Source organism: Salvelinus sp. IW2-2015, linkage group LG19 (assembly GCF_002910315.2).
Source record: "Salvelinus sp. IW2-2015 linkage group LG19, ASM291031v2, whole genome shotgun sequence".
In the NCBI taxonomy this organism is placed as follows: Eukaryota; Metazoa; Chordata; class Actinopteri; order Salmoniformes; family Salmonidae; genus Salvelinus; species Salvelinus sp. IW2-2015.
Genome location: NC_036859.1, coordinates 19,593,719 through 19,614,378, shown reverse-complemented (window position 1 = coordinate 19,614,378; position 20,660 = coordinate 19,593,719). Strand labels below are relative to the sequence as shown.

Here is a 20,660-nt window from a genome sequence, read left to right as displayed (position 1 = left end):
GAGTTCTTGGTTTCATCAGACCAAAGAATCTTGTTTCTCTCAAAACTCCAAGCGGGCTGTCATGTGCTTTTTACTGAGGATTGGCCTCCGCCAGGCCACTCTACCATAAAGGCCTGATTGGTGGAGTGCTGCAGAGATGGCTGTTCTTCTGGAAGAATCTCCCATCTCCACGGAGGAACTCTGGAGCCATGTCAGACTGACCATCGGGTTCTTGGTCACCTCCCTGATCAAGGCCCTTCTCCCCCGATTGCGCAGTTTGGCCGGGCAGCCAGCTCTAGGAAGAGTCTTGGTGGTTCCAAACTTCTTCCATTTAAGATTGATGGAGGCCACTGTGTTCTTGGGGACCTTCAATACTGCAGACATTTTTTGGTACCCATCCCCAGATCTGTGCCTTGACACAATCCTGTCTCTGAGCTCTACGGACAATTCCTTCAACCTCATGGCTTGGTTTTTGCTCTGACAACTGCACTGTCAACGGATCAATGGAAACAGGATGTACCTGAGCTCAATTTCGAGTCTCATAGCAAAGGGTCTGAATACTTAGTAAATAGTAAATAAGGTATTTTTTTTTTTTTTAATATATATATATATATATATATATATATATATATATATATATATATATATATATATATATATATATATACACACACATTTGCAAACATTTCTAAAAACCTGTTTTCGCTTTGTCATTATGGGGTATTGTGTGTAGTTTGATAAAGAAAACATGTATTTAATACTTTTTAGAACAAGGCTGTAATGTAAGAAAATGTGGAAAAAGTCACAGGGTCTGAATATTTCCCGAATGCACTGTATATAAACGCATATGCATGAGCATGCTTACATACTCGCACGAATGCACACACACACAAACATACATGTAGAATGTATGAATGTACAATATTGATTCACTGACAACTACACTTACCGATGAGTTCTTTGTTTCTGACGTCTAAGGCCATGTTTCTTAAAGCTGTGGCCACGGCACACACCACCCTGTCGTTGTCGATCCTCAGCAGCTCCACTAGGATGGGCAGACCCTTCTCTTTCCTCACTGCCGCACGGATATACACAGACCACTGGAGAAAGGAGAGGAGAAAGAGAAGACAGAGTCACACTTCATCATATAAAAACACACATCATTATGCTCTATATATGGGACAACAACCGGAATAGTATACCCCCCGAACACTGCCCAATATAGCATTTCTCCAGTAGTACCTCACGCTTTCTTAATGTTGCAGTGAGCTAAGAGCAACCAATGTCTAATGCAAGTTATTTTTGACAGTTTGACAATGACAGTGTGAAAAGAAAATGGCTGCCGCTGGAGCAGCTCTGAGGATGGAGACCATAGCTTACTGTACTGTGCTGTACCTTCCAGCTGCCTGCAGCCAAGTTCTGCAGAGCCCCGGCCGCCCCCTCCAGGGTGTCTGGGTTGGAGCACTCAGACAAGAGTGTGAGGTAGGGCTTGACGATGGTGGGGTGCCACAGCATCTGAATGCCTTTGGGAGGGTCAGCTGAGTCCGGGAAGGGCCCCACACCATCCCACTGGGTGACACAGAATGGTGGAATATTACTACTTATCAATACTACAGGCATAAGATGTGACATCAAACAGTTTGACAACACCACTTAGTTACAGTGCCACTAAAAATTGCTTAAAGGGGGACTGCACTACCTGATTTGGCCTTGTTTAAGATTTGGTTGATTAAGAAATGCTAGTCATGGAATCATAACTGATTTCAAACGTGAGATGGTTTCGGGGTGTGGTTTGATGTGAGTGTCTTGTGTGTGTTCGCAGGTGTAAGGAGTTAGCCAAATTATTTAGCCAATTAGCTTCAGTCGGTTGGTGTGCGACTGCAGCAAAATTGGTTTGACTTTGGATAGCCTTTCTCCGGGGTTTGTTAGGGACTGTCAATAAATTACACAATGTAAATGAGACAATATTTTCATGTTGCACACCTTTTAGTTCCCATTAAATGCTTTTAATATTTGTATATTAATTTATACAATTTATAGTTTGGTTTGAGGTTTTCAAGTCATTGAAATGCAAACATATTGTTCCATGTACTTTGTGTAATTTACCGATGGTCCCCAACTGGACCCAAAGGGATAACCAAAGTCAACCCACATTTAACACAGGCATTACGATCGGGTCGTGTGCAGCTGCACTCCGAAATGTATGATCACTTGTGTGCTGCCAGCTGTCGGCATGTGGGCAGGATTAAAACAAACCAAACCTTAATTTACGTTGTGATGCAGTCACGACCACAAGTCTAACAAAACTCTGTTTTGGACGAGACTGACTTTATGACCAAAATTATCCTATTTACACTTTGTAGTAATTTCCACAGTAGAATAAATGTTTCTGACTCATATCGATGCCACATAGGCTGTTTTCTAAATGAGAAGTTGGTTTTCAGGGGCAGTTATCTTTAATTATCAAAGAACAATGAAAATATTGAAAACACTTAATATGGTTGAGACTTGAGTGACAAGTGAGTCACGCACTGCTTTCTGAATTATTTACTTACAAGATAAACATTATTAAGAATCAGCATCCAGCAACATAACATCCATGTGGCATATCTCACATACTAAATCATCCACACCTTACCAACTGCATGAGCATCTAATGTATGCCAGATTAGATTATTTGTACCGACATTTCAATCCCACTGAATAGCATAATCCAACTCAGTTAGATAATAATCCAACCTTGACTTTGGCAGTTTATTTTCCCAGGCTTGGCAGCAGAAGCCAGAAAAAACCAGAAGACCCTCTTTCAGAACTAAACCCAGTAAATGTGTAATTATCCATGAGATGTAGACCCCCCTCCCTAGCCGGGCTTCCAGCACCACTGCTGTAACATGCTGGCTAATTGCTAACAGCTGCAGTGGAGAGGAACCCACCTGATCATGGGCCTTCTTTTTCTTCTTCTTCTTCCCCCAGCAACCAGAGCTCTCGGCATCCTTGCCGTTGGCATCGCCACAAAGCAATCCATCAAGCTCATCCGTGCCTATCTGCTGTCCCTGAGATGTCTCTGCAGCTAGTCGATACGAGAGGTTCCTCAAAATGCACACACAGTTTTCAATGGTCTGCAAGGACAAAAGAGGGAGATGACGAAAGATAGAGGGAGGGAGTGGGGGAAAGGAGAGAGGGGGAGAGGAAGAGAGAGACAAAAAGAGAGAGAGAGGGAGAGAGAGAGAAAGAAAGAGAGAGAGAGATCAAGAGATGAGCAGTATTTTAATTTGAGGCGTGCCATGAGATGTATGCATGTCGGCCATGTAGTGATAAATACAGTTAAAGGTGATGACTGTTAATTTCCTCCAATGTAAGTGGACAGGATGCTATAAGGATGCTATAAACTGGGGCAAATGCATAAGTCAAATATCTGTCTGTTGCTGTTTGCTTTCGAATAGACAGCACAAGCAATGCAATAGGCCATGGCTCCATTGCTTAATGTATGTATGTTGACACTTTTACTTAATGACATCTTACAGAATGCCAACAGCTAAACAAAGCAGATGGCAACCCTTCAATAATACAATTAACAGTGCAAGAATTAAAGAATAGCTCTGTAACTAGTATTTAAAGGCGACCAGTAAGTAAAGACGATTGGTACATTAATTGACCAGTCTGTAAATTGCAAATGCGATTGGTATAGTAAAGTCAAGTGCATCTGTTCCTAATGTATGACTAACTCATTGTACTGGTTAGATTGCTGTGCTGGATCCAGGCCAGAGCATTACAGTAGTGCTAATCCCATTGTAGTGATCATTGAGGCAGAAAATAATGTAGTGGGGTGACTTTGGTCTTGTAAAGGATTTTGAGTGGGATTAGGGCTGACCAGATCTCCTTCAAACTGGTTGGCAGAAAGTAGTCCAGACATAACAAAGGCCCTCGGAAACCAAACAAAATAGGGAACTCATTTAGAGCGTGTACGTAGTGGTACAATCAGAGGAGCTTTACGGTACCATAACCTACTGTATCTTTATGACTGTAGCAGAGAGGGCAGATCGGGAAGGTATTTTATTAGGGAAGAACAGTTTGTCATTGTTATTGCTTGACATCGGGATAATGTAGTGTGTGCGTTGCACTGCTCGAGGTTATCATGTACTGTACGTACGGAGTATCTTGTCCCTTTTTTTCTCTGATTCACAAGGTATTTTACAAGCCATAAACAGGTGACCTTGAACCACACAGAATCTGACATTGACTGAGTGTGTCAATTTCTCCATGCCTGACCTGTGATTGAATCCGTCCAATAGTTGAACATTGACTAGTACGTATAAAGGATATAATCTCAACATAATATAAACAGGCGCTGTTTGTATTATCCTAAATAATACATTTCAAAACATTAACTCCATAGACTCTGAGGAATTCATTCGCAGGAAATTGGACATCTGGTATTGGCTTTTGGGAAATGACCAGTGTAATCAGAGCTGTTGATGATCTTTGCTAGCCAGACTGCACAGTAGATTCTCCCTATCTCTCTATGCAGTGCACCAGCAAGGACAGGAGAGGTGTTAAGCAACTAAATCCTGATAAAGAAGATCATTTACAGGGGATGAGGAGGTGGAGAGAGTCAGGGAGGCAACCTTCAGGACACACCGATCCAGGTACACAACGTGTTTTTCTAGTTTTATTTTACTCATATAGCAGTCAATACAAACTGAATCCCATTAACATACAACATATTAATCGATAAGAGCAACAAAATACAAAAATACGAGTAAAAGAAAATGTACATCGATAATGTCCTGTGGTCTTAAAGTGACTCATTAATCAATGAGCAGAAATATGGGATTGGTGACCTCATGTACCATTCAGTTCTAGACTTTAGCATAGTCAGTTTGTTTAGGCTGCGGGTTACTGTGATTTGGTCAGGGGGTAGCCAGTCTCTGAAATGAGAGTTTAGGAGGCTGACAGTGAAGTCAGAGCTGTCTGTCTTTCATGAAGCCGGGGTAGGGACAGGGTCTGAAGTGCCTCAGTATAACTGGAGTATCCTCCGAGGATGGTGAGGCATGCTCTCTGCTGAATACGCTCCAGGTCATCAGAATGGTCCTGGGTCAGTGAGCTGTGCCACGCAGGAGCGGCATACTCCAGGGTGGGACGTATGTAGCCGGTGTAAATGCTAACCAGGTCTTCCTACGACACTTGGAACCTTTTAAGGCGGCGAAAGAGAAAAATTATTCTGTTGCTCTTGATTACCATTGTAGCAACCTACTTGCTCCATTGTAAGTCCTTCTGTACCATTAACCCTAAAGTCTTCACACTATCACACACTTTGAGATCCTGGCACTCATTCCAGAGACGGCATGGGACAGGTGGATTTCTTGTGAAGGTCACTGATAGGATTTTTCACTTGGCAGGGTTCAGTGATATTCTGCTTGCATGTACCCATGTGTCGAAGTTGTTCAGGGGCTGTGCTGTGCTGATGTTTCCTGTTGTACACGTGTGGACCAGATTTAGATCGTCCACATATTTCCACCTATTGTCAAAATCACGGGCTGCACTTTCTGTGACCAGAAGGAAGATGAGAGGGCCCAGAAGAGTTCCTTGAGGAACACCTCCCATCAGTTCCTGCCAGTCTGAGAGGCTGTCTTGGTAGCTTACCTGTTGTTTGTGGCCGGTCACAAAACTGCAGAGCCATGGTGTGAGGGAAGGTCTGACACCCAATTGGTTTAGTCATTAAATAGTGATGGTGTGTATGATTTTGTCAAAGGCCTTGGAGAAGTCAGTTGTGATGAGGGTGGTTATGGTGGATAGGATGTCTGATTGCTTATACACTTATAAACAGTCCAGGAAGCTAACAAGTGTGTGGATAGATTATATTTCTGGTCTGCTTCCAAACTGTCTGGGGTCTATGCTGGGCGTTATGTCTTCGTTTCATCTAGGTGTCACCGAAGCTCTCAGCAACTTTTGATAGTTGTGGTGTGTGTGAGTGAGTGTGAGTGTTTTGTAATGATGGGTCGCCCAGGTCTGTCATTCCCTCAGCGTCATGTTAAAATTGTATTCTTTATGGGAGATGAAAAGAAACACAAAGTCAAACCTTGCTATCGATCTCGCTGCTGCCCAAGGCGGTCTGGATCACGTAGAGCAGAGCGTCAGTGAGGCCCTCGCACTCTCTCATCCTCCTGCGAGCCTCCTCCCCCGCCGAGCTCACATTCCTGCAACAACAGACACATTTCTCTTCAGCACTGTATCCCTGTAATATTGTACTGTAGCTACAGGTAGTTCAGTTTAATTTCAGGGCTAAATTTATACATCTTCACTTACTGTTGTCATAATTGCTCAAAATCGGTCTTTCGGATGGGAAGTTAAAACGGGTGTCCTGACTCTCTGTAGTCACTAAAGAGCCCATTGCACTTCGTAAGAGTAAAGATATTAAGAGTAGAGATATCTACGTAAGAGTAGAGATATTAACTCCGGTGTCCTGGTTAAATTCCCAATCTGCCTCTCATACCATCATGGCCACCTAATCATCCCCAGCTTCCAATTGGCTCATTTATCCCATCTCCTCCCCCCTGTAACTTCCCAAGGTCGCTGCTGTAAAAGAGAATATGTTCTCAGTCAACCTACATGGTAAAATAAGGATACATAAACATGAATACATGAATGAATGTAGGCTATAGCTAAATGGTGTTAACGATAGTATAGTTTGACTCCATGACAAGACTGGCCCATCAGCCCCATTTCAGCCCATACTACCTATATAGTGTCCCGCTTTTGACAAGGGAATAGGGTGCCATTTGGGACACAGTCTCTGTCCTAAAGAGATCCTCACTGCTGCCCTTTAAATGTCAGGTCACTAAGAGTCTGTAATGATGCAGACAGGCTTGTCTTAAAGGAGGCCTCTAGATGGACACCATGGCCATTATCTAAGAGTGCCTGCTGGTGGAGTTTGGGGCCAAAAGACAGGGAGATTATTGATGGCCTGTTTGTGACCCCGTCAGCACCTCCAGCACTTTGAAATGGGCCTGATTAACAAAGCAGGCCATTGATCAATCTAATCTATGTGTATCTGTTCTGTTACGTTTTTTTCTTTTCTTCCAATGATCATTGAGTTTAGAGGGGAGAGACGGGGTCTAGGAGGTGAGATACGGGGTCCTTTATCAGGTCGTTCCAACACAAACAGCAGTCACTGTCCACTGRYCCCCCCCCCCCCCCCCCAGGGTAGACCAGACGCAACAGCTGACCCCAGAGATGAAAGGAAATTATACAAAAAAGGGAACATAGGTTTGTTGACTCTTTTGTGAGCATGGGTGTGATAGATAGAGATGGTGAGTATGTTATCTTGCTGATCAGTCAGGGCCATGGTCATATTGGCAGACTTTCTCCCATTACACAGCAGTTGATGCCTGGCAGAGAGGCATCCTGTGAAGAATGAAAGTCAACTAGTGTGCTGCGTTGCTCCCTGTCAGCCATGGTGATTCTGTTCTGCCAGAGTGAATGTCACATGATGAGGGACAAATGTGTGATAAGGCGGCAGGTGGCAAGGCATCTTGGTCCCGCACATTAAACATTCAATCAAAGCCCCTGTTCTGTTCTGTTCCTTAACGACCCATGAAACAGATGAATTAGCCTGCTCAGCTCAGGGATTTACTGTAAAGTCAGCCATCCCTCATCACAGGCAGACATTAAGACTCAGCACATTTCACTTACAGCGGGATTCATCCCACTTCACGCTGCTGCACTGCTGATTGGTTGTGCTGCAGAGGACTACCTGTCTGGGTGCCAATGGGAATGGGACATGTCCCCACAAAGCCCGACCTCCCTTCCATTAATCACTTCCTGCTTTGACATGGTAATGTGTGCATATTAAAATAGACCCCAAGCCTTTGTTTTCTTTCCATCAACTATTAGCAGGTAATACCACAACAGAGAAGCGGTGACATATTGCACAGAGAGGGTAATGCACTGTAGCTAAAATGAATAACCCCAGAATGAGCAGACAGGCAATGTATTAGCTAAGATCTCATTATTCTCCTTCACAGACGCTTCTCCTGCTGGCACGCAGGGGACGCGGGCCCAGATATCAAGAGTTGAAACACTTGACACACAGCCAATTGTCTTCCGATGCCAGCGCTATAACCAGAAAGCCCTTTGACAATATTCCAGAACTATAGGATGCTTTAATGCAGAGCAGGCATCTTTAAGCCTCAAAGAGTGCTGACATGGCGTTTTCACACAACATCCCTCATAATGTGGGTAATTAGAAACATGATACATGGGTTCACATAATCAGTCTAACACTTGTGGCATTCATTGTCTGTGATAAAACTTCCTTGATCAATAACCCTCATTCGTCAAGTCAATATTCACAATGAGAACAAAGCTTCCAAAGTATTCATGTGTGAAAGAGCAATGTGTTACATACTGCATTACCAACACAAAGGAACAAGCTAGGGATCGACAAAGCAGGAAGATATTGACCTACGAGAAGCCGACTGCTCTCAGTAAAATCTACCCAGAGAAGAAGAGTTCAAGTCCCCAGAAGAGACCTTACCACCCATTGCATGTAAACTCAGAGTTAACATACGCTGTCATGACTTGTGAACTTTAACCTCTAACCCTGCCACTGTGCTTTCACTCCTGCTTTGCTTTGGGGACTATGATGGGTAACTGTAAAGGACTTAGTGACAACTGCTGATGTAAAAAGCTAGCAAATACATTTGATAGATTGATTGATTGACCCGAGGGTCCAGTAACAGTACTGACCTGAGGCAGCCAGTGGCATTGCGGAGCACCTGGGAGGAGTGCAAGTGCAGCTTGCGGTCCTCCTGATGGGGCGAGGTGTCCCAGCCCGAGTGGGGGATGATGACAGCGTTGGTCAGCACGGCCAGGGCGTCCTGGATAATGGGCATCTTCAGGGCATCACACGACGACAGGTTCCACAGCACACCTGAACACAGAACATCAGATAGGATAAGATGTTGACAAATAGTGATTTATCGTGGGAGAATGGTCAGGAGGTATATTGCGCAGATGAGAGTGGAAACTGTGCTGAATCGTATACTTTGTGAAGAAAAAAAGTTGAATATACCTCCTCTGAAATTGAAATAAGAATCATGTGTAACAACATTTTTCGAAACACTGAAAAGAAACGGTAAGATTCTATAAACGTTTAATTATTTGTCATGCATATGTTCACAAAAGAGCATATTGCAGTCCCTAGTTTTGATTTAGTGAGAGGCCGTCGTGATTGTGCAATAAACTGGTCACCTAGGGCTTCATAGATTTGGATAATTTTTTCTGTAATTTCATGTGCAACCAGCCAACCTACCAATTACATTCCAAGCCAGCGGCTTTGGCACAGACTGTATGCGTAACCTACACAGAGACAGGGAGGAAGCTCTCTCTCTGCAGCTGGGCTCTCCTCTCTCCTCTTTAACCACACTGACTACGACTTCAGTCTTCCTCCTCAATCTCGGGTGCTTTACTGAACACTGAACAGAGGCATTACGTGTCCACAGAGAGTATCTCACATCCCAGTTTGCATATGACTTCAACTGAACCTGAATTACAGCAGCTGTATGATGATACCAAAATAACATTCCTCATAATACACTGAACAAAAATATAAACGCAACATGCAACAATTTCAAAATGTTACGGAGTTATAGTTCATATAAGGAAATCAGTCAATTGAAATAAATGCATTAGGCCCTAATCTATGGATTTCACATGACTGAGAATACAGATATGCATATGTTGGTCACAGATACCTTAAAAAAAAAGGTAGTGGCGTGGATCAGAAAATCTGTCAGTATCTGGTGTGACCACTATTTGCCTCATGCAGCGCGACACATCCTTTTGCATAAGGTTGATCAGGCTGTTGATTGTGGCCTGTGGAATGTTGTCCCACTCCTCTTCAATGGCTGTGCGAAGTTGCTGGATAATGGCAGTAACTGGAACACGCTGTCGTACACTTCAATCCAGAGCATCTCAAACATGCTCAATGGGTGACATGTCTGGTGAGAATGCAGGCCATGGAAGAACTGGAACATTTTAAGCTTCTAGGAATTGTGTACAGATCCTTGTGACATGACATGAGGCTGTGTATTATCATGCTGAAACATGAGGTTAAGGCGGCGGATGAATAGCACAACCATAGGCCTCGAGATCTCGTCACGATATCTCTGTGCATTGAAATTGTCATCGATAAAATGCAATTGTGTTCATTGTCCGTAGCTTATGCCTGCCCATACCATAACCTCACCGCCACCATGGGGCATTCGGTTCAAAACGTTGATATTGCTGATGTCACCCACATGACACCATACACATTGTCTGCAATCTGCCCGGTACAGTTGAAACCAGGATTCATCCGTGAAGAGCACACTTCCCTAGCGTGCCAGTGGCCATCGAAGGTGAGCATTTGACCAGTTGGTTTTGACGTCGAACTGCAGTCAAGTCAAAACCCTGGTGAGGACGACGAGCATGCAGATGAGCTTCCCTGAGACGATTTCTGACAGTTTGTGCAGAAAATCTTGGCTTGTGCAAACCCACAGACAATCTCGTAGGTGAAAATGCTGGATGTGAAGGTCCTGGGCTGGAATGGTTACATGTGGTCTGCCGTTGTGTGGCCGGTTGGACGTCCTGACAAATTTTCTAAAACAACATTGGAGGAGGCTGATGGTAGAGAAATGAACATTACATTTTCTGGCAACAGCTCTGGAGAGCATTCCTGCAGTCAGCATGCCAATTGCACGCTCCCTCAAAACTTGAGACATCTGTGACATTGTGTTATGTGACAAAACTGCACATTTTAGAGTGGATTTTTATTGTCCCCGGCACAAAGTGCACCTGTGTAATGATCAGCTTCTTTATATGCCACACCTGTCAAGTGGATGAATTATCTAGGCAAAGGAAACATGCTCACTAACAGGGATGTAAACTAATTTGTGCACACAATTTGAGAGAAATAGGCTTTTTGTGAGTATGGAACATTTTATTTCAGCTCATGAAAGATGGGACTACCTGTTGCGTTTATATTTTTGTTAAGTATAATAAAAAGACAACCGAGTCATGTGTCACCATAAATTGCTTTCAATAGGATGTGGTCGGAACATGGTGACTGCCATGGATGGTGTTAAGGGGTGAGCAGCCGCTGTCAGCCAAAGGTCGAGATACACACACACAGCACAAGAGCTGGCCAATTATCTATAAGAGGAGAGAGGAAGAGGGAGGAGGAGGAAGAGGAGAGGGTCCTTCACTCTACAACACTCCATACCACATACCACTGTGATTTGTTGAGCAGGGCTCTCACACACACCACAACACACACCACACACACACACACACACACACACACACACACACACACACACACACACACCCAACACACACACACACACACACACACACACACACACACCACACACACACACACACACACACACACACACACACACACACACACACACTGATTGTTAATGACCTTGACAGCTGCCCAACACTTTATAATTCTTGTTGACCTTCGCCGTGTCATGTCCCTCCTAGGACACCGTAGCCGTAGCATTTATGATTGCAATTACCAGTGGTGAGGCAGTCAGTCACTCTTCACCCGTTCCTCTCACAACAACAATGTAATTACACAGATCTACTTTCGTCTTATCAGTTATGTTGGGATGTTTTCCTTGTGGTCTACTCTGCATCTAAATAACTAGCTGCGTTGCTCATAATTAGTGGAGACAGTAATCTTACAGAGAGCATCACTTTACCGCACTCGGGGCGGCGCACAGCATTTCTGTGTTTTCAAAAATGAAAGGGCTGCTGCCTAGAGTGGCRGCAGGCTCGGCGCATAATAACTACCTTTAACATATTTTTTTATTTCGCCTGACAGATGAAAGAGGTTAATTGCCTCAGCCTTACATCATCGGGGAGGCAATGCGGTGCGGGGGGTGCTAGGTGGGGAGCGAGAGCATCATTACATGGGGAGAAAGTGGGCCGTCTGCAGAACTGGACCTAAATTAACTCTACAGGGGGCCGTGGAAGGTGAGGGCACTGTGCAGGTTGTCAAGGTGACGGAAATGGAATTTGAGGAAGGAGCCTGTTGTGGTTCAGGTGAGGCAGCCGCCGTGTCGTGAGCCCGCAGTCAAGTGGAAAAGGACTGATTCAGTGCAGATGACGTTCTAATTAAATCAGCCACTCTATAGTGAGCCACCAGGGTACCAAATATACACGGAGTGTACAAAACATTAGGAACACCTTCCTAATATAGAGCATCCCCTTTTGCCCTCAGAACAACCTCAATTCGTCGGAGCATGGACTACAAGATGTTGAAAGCGTTCAACAGGGATGTTGGCCCATGTTGACTCCAATACTTGCCACAGTGTCAAGTTGGCTGGATGTCCTTTGAGTGGTGGACCATTCTTGATACACACGGAAAACTGTTTAGCGTGAAAAACCCAGCAGCGTTGCAGTTCTTGACACACTCAAACCGGTACGCCGTTCAAAGGCACTTAAATATTTTATCTTGCCCATTCACCCTCTGAATGGCACACATGCACAATCTCACTCTCAATTGTCTCAAGGCTTAAAAACCTTCTTTAACCTGTCTCCTCCCCATCTACACTGATTGAAGTGGATGTAATAGGTGACATCAATAAGGGATCATAGCGTTCACCTGGATTCACCTGGTCAGTCTATGTCATGGAAAGAGCAGGTGTTCCAAACTTTTTGTACACTCAGTGTATATGTCTATGAATTGTTGTCTGTAGATGGCTGTACATTTCTACATTTCAATCTCATCCAACTACTCTACTTTTCAATTAATTTACTCCAAGAACTACAGAAGGACAACTTGATTAACCATAACCCAGCACGACCACATCTCATCCACCCCTCCACTAAACTAGACTAATTGCGTCCTGGCTGTGTAAGTGCAGCAACATGGGTTCCTGTTCGATGTCACTTGGAGTCCAGGACACAATCCACATCTCTAATCTCAGGAGACAAGAAATCCGCCATTTAAAGGAGCTTTATTCCCGCTAAATAATCATCTTTAGCTCCCGGGCGGGGGGGGGGGGGGGGGTGTTGCTAGAGCAGCAGAGAAAACAACAACCTGGTTTGGCTTCCTGTGATGTCATAAACCGCCGCTACCGCTTCCCTAAGTAGGATGCCTCCTGGCAGTCGGTGGCACAGGGAAGGCTGGGAGATGGAGAGAAATGGGTAAATAGTCCCGTTAATCCATGCCCAGTCACAGGGAGGGGAGAGGAGGCGCAGGCGGTCACTGTGACTCTGATTTAAACAGCCAGAAGAGAAGAAGTGAAGAGGCAGAATTCCTCTGGGCCGGGAAGGTTTTCTGATGCCTGATTAATTTGTGACAGGAGGGACTCTGTGTTCCGTGCGTTGAACTGCTTTCTCATTTATATGGTAATCTCCTTTAAGACAGCACCAGCACAAACCATTTATTTCCAAAGCATTTCCAGGCTCAGAATCCTCGCTACAGTAAAAAATAAATATTAAAATAATGCCCTCTATAAACATGACTAGGGGATTTAACCTCTCACTTGTTATTGACTAAGTACATTTAGGCAATGTTTCAATTAGAACAGCGCTCCTTTAATAGATAATAGCACCATGCAAGTATTACATCATATTGTATTTAATAAAATATAAGAATTTTCTATCCAGTAAGTCATTTGCGGATATTAGTTTTAACCACTGCTTAACCACGACTAAGGATGTTGATGTGAAAAGTCCCTTTCTGATTCTTCACCACTATAGCCTTCAGTAGTTGTTAGTTATCCAGCTCCCAGTACCAATGTCCTGTTAAATTCAGCTTGTGTATAAACTCTAGATATAAGCATCCAGGTAAAATGCTTAATAACTTGCTATAAGCAGGTATGAGCCTTTATAATGTCATATAGAAAGGCTATGTTATGTCTCTCTTTGTAAAAACTTAGCACCAAACTCTGTTTACCTGTAAGCAGCTCCCTGATCTCCACATCGGTGGTCTTCCTCAGCAGGCGGACCAGGGCTGGGATCCCCCCGCAGTTCTTCAGGGCGATCTTGTTGTCATCGTTGGCCTTTCCGTATACCAGGTTTCTCAAAGCTCCACAGGCGCTGCGGTGCACGTCGGTCATCCTGTGATCCAGCAGATCCACCAGCAGCTGGATTCCTCCCTGCCTTCGGATCTGGTGAGAGGAACAGGGAGAGGAGAGAAAAGGAGGACGTTAGTGGATCATAACGAATCGATCAAGACTAGATCAAAATTAATAGATAGACAAAGAACAGTACAAACATGCATGCAATAGTGTAGCTAGCTACTGTTCTATACAGTTCAATTTGACAAACTGTCTGCCACAGAAGTCATCTATAGTTTTCAGTATTGACAACAATATCCCTGGAGGCATCCCTATGAATCCTGTTCTTTATTTCACTCAGGTACCTTTCCTCTATAAATCAACTAGAGCCAGATCAGACAGTTCCTTCCTCCCTCATTACTCTAGAGCAGGGGTCCTCAAATCCTACCCTATGAGGTCCGGAGCCTGCTGGTTTTCTGTTCTACCTAATAATTAATTGCACTCATCTGGTGTCCCAGGTCTAAATCAGTCCCTGATTAGAGGGGAACAATGAAAAGACGCAGTGGTAGTGGCTTCGAGGTCCAGAGCTGAGCTTGAGGGCTCTAGAGTCACGTGGCTGCATATTAGTGCTGAGCGATTAGTGCCTTTTGAGGTCGGTTCAGTTTCGGTTCGATTATAAAAAATATTTATGTTTTATTATTTACATTAAATGCGCTATGCATTATGTGGGTTGAATGCTGTAACAACATAGAATAAAACAATTAAATAAAAGTCCCATGATGGTAGTGACTGCCTATTACTGCTTATCACTTATTAATCATAATTTATTCACATTACTTTACTTTAATAAAATGTTATACATTTGTTTGATGACTTTATTATTTCATTCCAAATCATCATCTCATCTCTATAGAGCTGCTTCCTATGCTGTCTGACAAAATCACTATTTTCTTCAAAGTAAATAAGGCATACTTTTATGAATGCTTAATACCAACTGTCAATCACTGAGATTGTGTATTTTCAGGTAGAGATACTTTGCGAAGCAACAGCTGCTCTCTATATTACCTCACAATCGCGCATTCTTCTGTCTTCCGTAGCAGGCGTAAAAGAAACACAGACCGGACAAGTAGATATGCAATGGATCAATGGTCATTGTAGTTAATGAATATGTTTTCTGCGCTAAACTATGTAGAATATTGGCCTGCTGGAAACTACAACTAACTCCCAACTACATAGCGAAGTTTAGACTGGATTGATTTATCTCTTGAAAAACTGCAGTGTGCATTGAGCTCACAGAAAAAAAACGAACTAAATGGAATTCAAATAATTCAACCAATGTCAGTCAGTTGTTTAAAAAATGAAAAATAACAGACATTTTGGTTAATCTGCACACAGACAGACAGGCCAAGGAAACACTGTCACAGAGAGACAAAGGACAGAGTGACATATTGACAGAGTGACAGAGGAAGTGAGATAAGACGACCAGGTAGAGTGTCACAAACATACGTACAGACGTGTGCGTACGCACGCACACCAGAGGAGTGGTGCCAACAGTCAGCAGATGTGCTGCTAGGCCCAACAGAATGGATCAGCACTGCTGCTCTTGCTGTCCATCTCAACTCCAATTAAACACAGAGGAGAAAAACCATTACAAATCAGAGCCTGTTTATCTGGGTGCTCTGTTGGCAAAGGTGATAGACACTGGCTCACAAGATTGCAGGCTACATACAGTACATGCTGCCATTATCCAGTATATGCTGTATATTCCCTTCTGTTTATGAAGACATTGACTTACTATACAAATGTCCCTCCATCTCCATTGCTCTACTGTTACTAAAATAGAGTGCCCATTAAATAGTAATTTCCTTCACACAGCCTTCTACTCCAAAAATAACCAAGATACTGCTAGGCGAGACAAGGTACCATGATGACACACATAGCTAACGTGCATCGCCTCGCAGTACTATAAATACACGACATGACCAGAAGTATGTGGACACCTGCTTGTCGAACGTCTCATTCCAAAATCATGGGCATTAATATGGAGTTGTCTCCCTTTTGCTGCTATAACTAGATGTTGGAACATTGCTGTGGGGACTTGCTTCCCTTCAGCCACAAGAGCATTAGTGAGGTCGGGCACTGATGTTGGGCGATTAGGCCTGACTCGCAGTCGGCGTTCCAATTCATCCCAAAGGTGTTCAATGGGGTTGAGGTCAGGGCTCTGTGCAGGCCAGTCAAATTCTCCAACACCAATCTCGACAAACCATTTTAGTATGGACCACGTGCAAAAGGGCATTGTCATGCTGAAACAGGAAAGGGCCTTCCCCAAAGAGTTGCCACAAAGTTCAAAGCACAGAATCGTCTAGAATGACATTGTATGCTGTTGCGTTAAGATTTACCTTCACTGGAACTAAGTAGCCTAGCCCGAACCATGAAAAACAGCCCCAGACCATTATTCCTCCTCCACCAAACTTTACAGTTGGCACTATGCATTGGGGCAGGTAGCTTTCTCCTGGTTTCCACCAAACCTAGATTCGTCCGTCGGACTGCCAAATGGTGAAGCGGGATTCATCACTCCAGAGAACATGTTTCCACTGCTCCAGAGTCCAATGGCGGCGAGCTTTACACCACTCCAGTCGACGCTTGGCATTGCGCATGGTGATCTTAGGCTTGTGTACGGCTGCTCGGCCATGGAAACCCATTTCATGACGCTCCCGATGAACAGTTCTTGTGCTGACATTGCTTCCAGAGGCAGTTTGGAACTCAGTAGTGAGTGTTGCAACCGAGGATAGACAATTTTTACAGCACTCGGCGGTCCACAACTGACTGAGCCGTTGTTGCTCCTAGACATTTCCACTTCACAATAACAGCACTTACAGTTGACCTGGGCAGCACTAGCAGGGAAGAAATTTGACGAACTGACTTGTTGGAAAGGTGGCATCCTATGATGGTGCCATGTTGAAAGTCACTGAGCTCTTCAGTAAGGCCATTCTACTGCCAATGTTTGTCTATGGAGATCGCATGGCTGTGTGCTCGATTTTATACACCTGTCAGCAATGGGCTGAAATAGACGATATCCACTCATTTGAAGGGGTGTCCACATACTTTTGTATATATAGTATATCATAGTGTGTGTCTACGGCTGTGTGTGTGTGCCTATGTGTGTGATTGCCAAGGTGTGTGTGTGTGTGTGTGTGTGTGTGTGTGTGTGTGTGTGTGTGTGTGTGTGTGTGTGTGTGTGTGTGTGTGTGTGTGTGTGTGTGTGTGTGTGTGTGTGTGTGTGTGTGTGTGTGTGTGTGTGTGTGTGTGTGTGTGTGTCTGCCCATGCTGCCTGTGCTGTGATATATCTGTCTGAGAGGCGATGAGATGAGCAGTGTTCCAGGAAAAGGTATCAGCTGACCTAATGACTTTCTTCCAATCCCTCCAAGACAGCATCTCACTTGCAACTCATCCCTCCATCTCCACCTCCCCCATCTCACCATCCCTATACCTCACCATCCCTCCACCTCACCATCCCTCTACCTCACCCAGCCAATGTCCCCACATATCACACACAGATATGACACCACCAAGCTATCCAACATTAGGGTGAGGAAAGTCAGGTGAGGCAAGATCAGGCAATACTATCTGACCACTAATGTGAGGAGAATTCACAATTCTAGCACCTGGTATAGATCCTGAGCTTGAATTGTGAATTATTCTCGAAAAAGGTTTTTTAAATAGATTTTAGATGATGTACTGAACATGAAGGTGGAGGCGGACTTTGCAATGTTTCATAAGTTTCAAATGAAACAACAGCTGCCCAGGGCAGTCACTGACTGATTCTGACTTTTTTTAAGCCCAATGTTTTAGCCACGGATTTAACAACTTTATGGGGCCTATACATTTCATAATGTGTAGCAATGGATGCAGGTGTCCCCGCTAGCACATGGCAGTATAAATGTATGAGTAGCCATATCGGCCTGGTGCAGGTTACCTCAGACTTGATCTTGTTGTCTCCGAAGCACAGGTGTTGGAGGTAGGCTGCAGCGTTGGACTGGACTGAGGGGAACTGGTGTTGCAGCATCTGAATCACCTCAGGCAGCTCTGGGTCTCTCCAGCCAAACTCCCTGCAGGGGACCACGGGAAACACAGGGATGAATACAGAACAGCACTGGATCTGTACAGGCATCTGCATCCGCAATGGCACCCTATTCCTTATTTAGTGCACTACTTTTGACCAGGGCCCATAAGGTAGTGCACCACATAGGGAATAGGGTGCCATTTGGAACTCAAAACAAGCATTGCAATACAGTGCTAAACAAAACACTCACTCACTGTCTATTATACTGCAATCTTCAATCTATCTTTTCAGATGACTGCAATCTGGTGATTACTGTACGTGGTAAATTGCAGAAGCTGTTGCGGTGGTAATTCCTATAAGTGGTGTTTTGGTATAATGTAATTTCTGCATTACAGAAAATAATAAGGCACCTTTTTGTTCTCTTTTTCTTTTGAATGCCTTTGGTTTGGTTTATTGTGTGTGTAGCAATATTCATCTATGACTACTAAGTTAGACACTAAGGCTACATTGCATCGAGGTTCACTTACAGAGCAGAAAAACAAAGTGACACTAGACATATGCATTGTCCATTTAAAACAAACATCGGCATGAATAATGAACAACGTAATATGCTTGTTGAGCATGAAAAAGCTTGAGTGTGTGTGACATATTTGCCAAACAAACCACCCCCATAGCACATGGTCTAGTGTGAAAAAAAACATGTTAGTTCTAAGAGATATTCAAATCAAGAACAAGGCTTGTTTTCTATTCCCACAAGTTCTGAATTAAATCATTCAGCAGAGAATGATAAAGGCTAGAACTGAATCCCTGCTCTTGGCGAATGAGAGGTACTTTCATCCAGCACCCTCCTCTGGCGATGCTAGCTATGGTGCTTTAGTGCGTTAGCCTGAGGCTAGCTATGGACTGTCAGAGCCCTCCGTCATCCCCCTGACCACCGTGTTACCCCACACCCCACTACCACACCTCTCTTATCGGCACACCTACAGAGACAGACAGACAAAGAGGGAGAGACAGAGAGAGAAAGAGAGAGAGACACACACTGGTGCAAAGGCAGCACCCTCCCTGTACACACCTTCCAGCACCTGTCCAACCTCAAACCATCACAGCTGTCTGCAATCAGGCCTTTCAGTTTGTCAGTTAGCTCTCTCACTGACAACACAGATGCCCCAGTTCTGGCTTCTCAACTCCACATGTCACCGGCTCTCAAAGACCGAGAATCAATTGCATTAACGAGTGGGTTCACGTAAGAGAGAAAGAGGAGGGGGAAGAGAGGAAGAGAAATGTGAGGAGGGGGGAACAGAGAGATGTGAGAGAGAAGGAGAGATGTGTGATGAGAGGGAGCGCGAGAGAGAGCAAGCGAGAGAGAGGGTGTGAGAGAAATGAAAACTAGGAACAGAGAGCTAATTCTGATCCAAAAGGCTTGGAAGCTGCGGAGCCGCCACAGTCAGTGATGTATACACTCCGACGGGTAAGAGCCTCAGGAACATTTCATCTCCTCACAATCCTTCTCCCAGCTATACCAACCACTACTAACGTGAGCAAGGGAGAAATGGAAGAGGCCATGACCATTTACAAAGAAAGAGAAATGTTAACTTTCAAAAAGATCAACGGAGTGATGGGGGTCTAGTTGGGATTCTCTCCGACCTCAATCACATAAAACAAAACCCAGAGAAATAAAACACCAGGGAGCCCAGCTCTCAACATCTCTTCTGAGCCTCTTCAGAACTGTCACAATGAAAGTGGTGTTTCAAACGGTAGGGGAGCAGTGTACCAACCAAACACTGTGGAATATCATTCCATTTCCAGAATACATGGTCAGTTGCGAAGACTCCCTGCACCCTTCTACCAAGCATCTGAACCCCACACTAGTGGACACTGGGCATGCTCAGTACAGTTCCGGCATTAGCTAGGCTCCACTGTTACCCAACTGAGCACTTATTGTGGAGTGATTGGAGCTGACTGGTGTGCAGTCGTCAGAAATGATTGCCCGTGAATATAATTCATCAAAGGGAATGAATGCAGAGGGGCGGGGAGGGAATGAGATCCTTTTGTTTCAGAAAATTGAGCAATGGGAGAAAGAATGTTTCAAAAGTAGATTTTTTTCTCCTCTCATCGCTGATGATTATGAAGCTTGATCACATAGTCTGTGGTGTGTCCCTGTGAGGCATGGTTGCATTAGCAAGAACTTTTATCCATAGCCATATTAATCTGTCTATTAACCAACGGTGTAAAGTATTTACAGTACATTCAGAAAGTATTCAGACCCCTTGATGTTTTCCACATTTTGTTACATTACAGCCTTACTCTAAAATTGATTAAATTGTTCCACCTCCCCCCCCCCGTCAATCTACACACAATACCCCATAATGACAAAGCAAAAACAGTAAATGTTGTAAAATGTTTAAAATAAAAATAATAAAATATCACATTTACATAAGTATTCAGTCCCTTTACTCAGTACTTTGTTGAAGCACCTTTGGCAGCGATTAAAGCCTCAAGTCTTCTTGGTTATGACGTTACAAGCTTGGCACACCTGTATTTGGGTAATTTCTCCCATT

The 20,660-nt window shown here is 44.1% G+C and overlaps 1 protein-coding gene across 2 annotated transcripts in view; it reads right to left on the bottom strand.

Moving 5' to 3' along the window:
* The window catches only part of LOC111979248 (catenin delta-2-like), a 107,851-nt gene that overhangs the window by 12,624 nt on the left and 74,567 nt on the right, over positions 1–20,660 (bottom strand). For both annotated transcript variants that reach the window (XM_024009652.2, XM_024009653.2), the window contains 7 exons: positions 18,016–18,148; positions 13,937–14,150; positions 8,728–8,911; positions 6,059–6,176; positions 2,913–3,098; positions 1,360–1,548; positions 929–1,079 (listed from right to left, as the gene is read on the bottom strand). In XM_024009652.2, the coding sequence (XP_023865420.1) occupies positions 929–1,079; positions 1,360–1,548; positions 2,913–3,098; positions 6,059–6,176; positions 8,728–8,911; positions 13,937–14,150; positions 18,016–18,148 (1,175 nt within the window). The remainder of the gene's footprint in view (positions 1–928; positions 1,080–1,359; positions 1,549–2,912; positions 3,099–6,058; positions 6,177–8,727; positions 8,912–13,936; positions 14,151–18,015; positions 18,149–20,660) is intronic.